Source organism: Curcuma longa, unplaced genomic scaffold, assembly GCF_044706935.1.
Source record: "Curcuma longa cultivar G26 ecotype Majalengka, Jawa Barat unplaced genomic scaffold, ITB_CL_G26_1.1 contig_28001, whole genome shotgun sequence".
In the NCBI taxonomy this organism is placed as follows: domain Eukaryota; kingdom Viridiplantae; phylum Streptophyta; class Magnoliopsida; order Zingiberales; family Zingiberaceae; genus Curcuma; species Curcuma longa.
Window position 1 is genome coordinate 1,041 of NW_027433596.1, and position 1,699 is coordinate 2,739.

The 1,699-nt window shown below is 37.6% G+C and overlaps 1 protein-coding gene across 1 annotated transcript; it reads right to left on the reverse strand.

Moving 5' to 3' along the window:
* Positions 1–433: 433 nt before the first annotated feature.
* LOC141819151 (protein NEGATIVE GRAVITROPIC RESPONSE OF ROOTS-like) lies at positions 434–1,333 on the reverse strand. The gene is made up of 2 exons (XM_074706505.1): positions 842–1,333; positions 434–764 (listed from the first exon to the last, which is right to left on the reverse strand). Exons 1-2 carry the CDS (start codon positions 1,331–1,333, stop codon positions 561–563), a joined length of 696 nt encoding a protein of 231 aa, XP_074562606.1. The 3' UTR covers positions 434–560.
* Between the last annotated feature and the right edge of the window lie 366 nt (positions 1,334–1,699).

The window sequence follows — 1,699 nt, forward strand, 5'->3', positions numbered from 1 at the left end:
GCATGGAATGCGACAAACCTCCCCTATGATACATTAACAAACCAGTTTTATATAAGTGTATTCCAAGATGTCAAACAAAACGAGCTTTTGGTCGCAAGAGAACATCCAGAAGAAAGTGAGAAAGAATTGGGGTTTCTGGTGTCACGGACGGGTGGAAGATTATTATTCTGCTGAGACGCAAAACCCATTTTTATAAATCTCAGTAACAAAATTGATTCAATTTGTCAATATGATCAGTCCAACCAACCAGTGAATTTGTCTGACAAGGTTGACCGAACTAAAGTACTAGTCCAACCCAAATAAACAACTACGAAAGAGACTCTTCTAAAGATAAAATATAGGTCTTTTTTTCTAATTAACTCATCCCTGTGCCCAAGCCGAGTCTAGCTGACACATGTAAATGTGTTGTTAGCAAAGCCAAGCAACATCCATGCATATCTACATCCATGCACTATGTGAAAGTGGGTTATGTAATTGGTTGTTTATAAAGCCTTTAAAGTCTACTTTTGGAGGTGGGACTCAGAGAAACAAAAAGCCAAACATTTAGTTGAATTCTCAATTCAGAACCAACAAATTGCAGGATAACAAGTGTTCACAGACAACTTACATTCTGAATCTGTTCTGACCCACTGGCCTCTTTCTCCTTTTTTATACATCTCATCATCATCGCATGCTGTCTGCTTCCTTCGTTTCTCCAAACACTTCTTTGTTTGTTGTGATGAATGTTGTGGATACACTTTCTTGTGAAGTATCGCCTTGTAAAACTGCAATAAAATTTATTTTAAACTGGAGCACCATGAAAAGGTTTAACATCACATGCTCTTGAAGTAGTAATTAATACCCTCTCCATTTTTGATTCAGGCACAGGATCTGTCAACTTTGAAGCCAGGGTAAATCCACTCCTGCAGATGAACATGTTCTTTATGATAAATGAGATCGACTTTTGCTTGATCAGGTTATTCTCTAATAACATGTGTTTTGTTCTGTTTAAGGTGAACTTATCCGGCAACATATCAGTATCGTTGTCTTCATCATTTGGAGTATTGTATAACTTAGGGTCAATGTCATTCTGCTGCACCACTGTTTGTGATCCGTCACCATTGGTTTTGGGCGACAGTTGAGTTAGGTCCTGCAGTTGGATCTCCTCTTCAGGTGTAACATATATTAGATTTTGCAAGAAAGATTTATTCTTGAATGAATCAATTCTCTGGTCATCTTGAGTGAAGTCCTCTGAACCCAATGTCCCGATCGTGAGTACTGGTGGAAGAGAGTCGATGAATTCTTGGTGGAATTCCAGTAGACTGGGATCTGAAGCAGCAGGATGAATAAGCATGCAATGTTGAGACATAATATGAGCTACTACCTATTTGGGTCTCAAGTATCATCAACTACAAGCATTGTCGTGCTCAATCAACAACAAAGGATAACAAGGTATGTCTCTACATAAACTGAAAAGAAACTTCTTATTTTATATTTATATTTTTTGGAATAATAGAGCATTTTACCATTCATAGTCAGCATTTCACTATATTTACTTTGCCATAACATTAGGATGCCTAAAATGTTCAATTTAAAATGCGTGGGATTTTTTTTTATTTTTCATGTCCCAACTTGATTTGCAAATTATATGATCCGGTCCAAGATCAAAGATGAGGGAACCACCAATGAGGAGGTTAGTGACGGGTTAACGGTCTTCGAG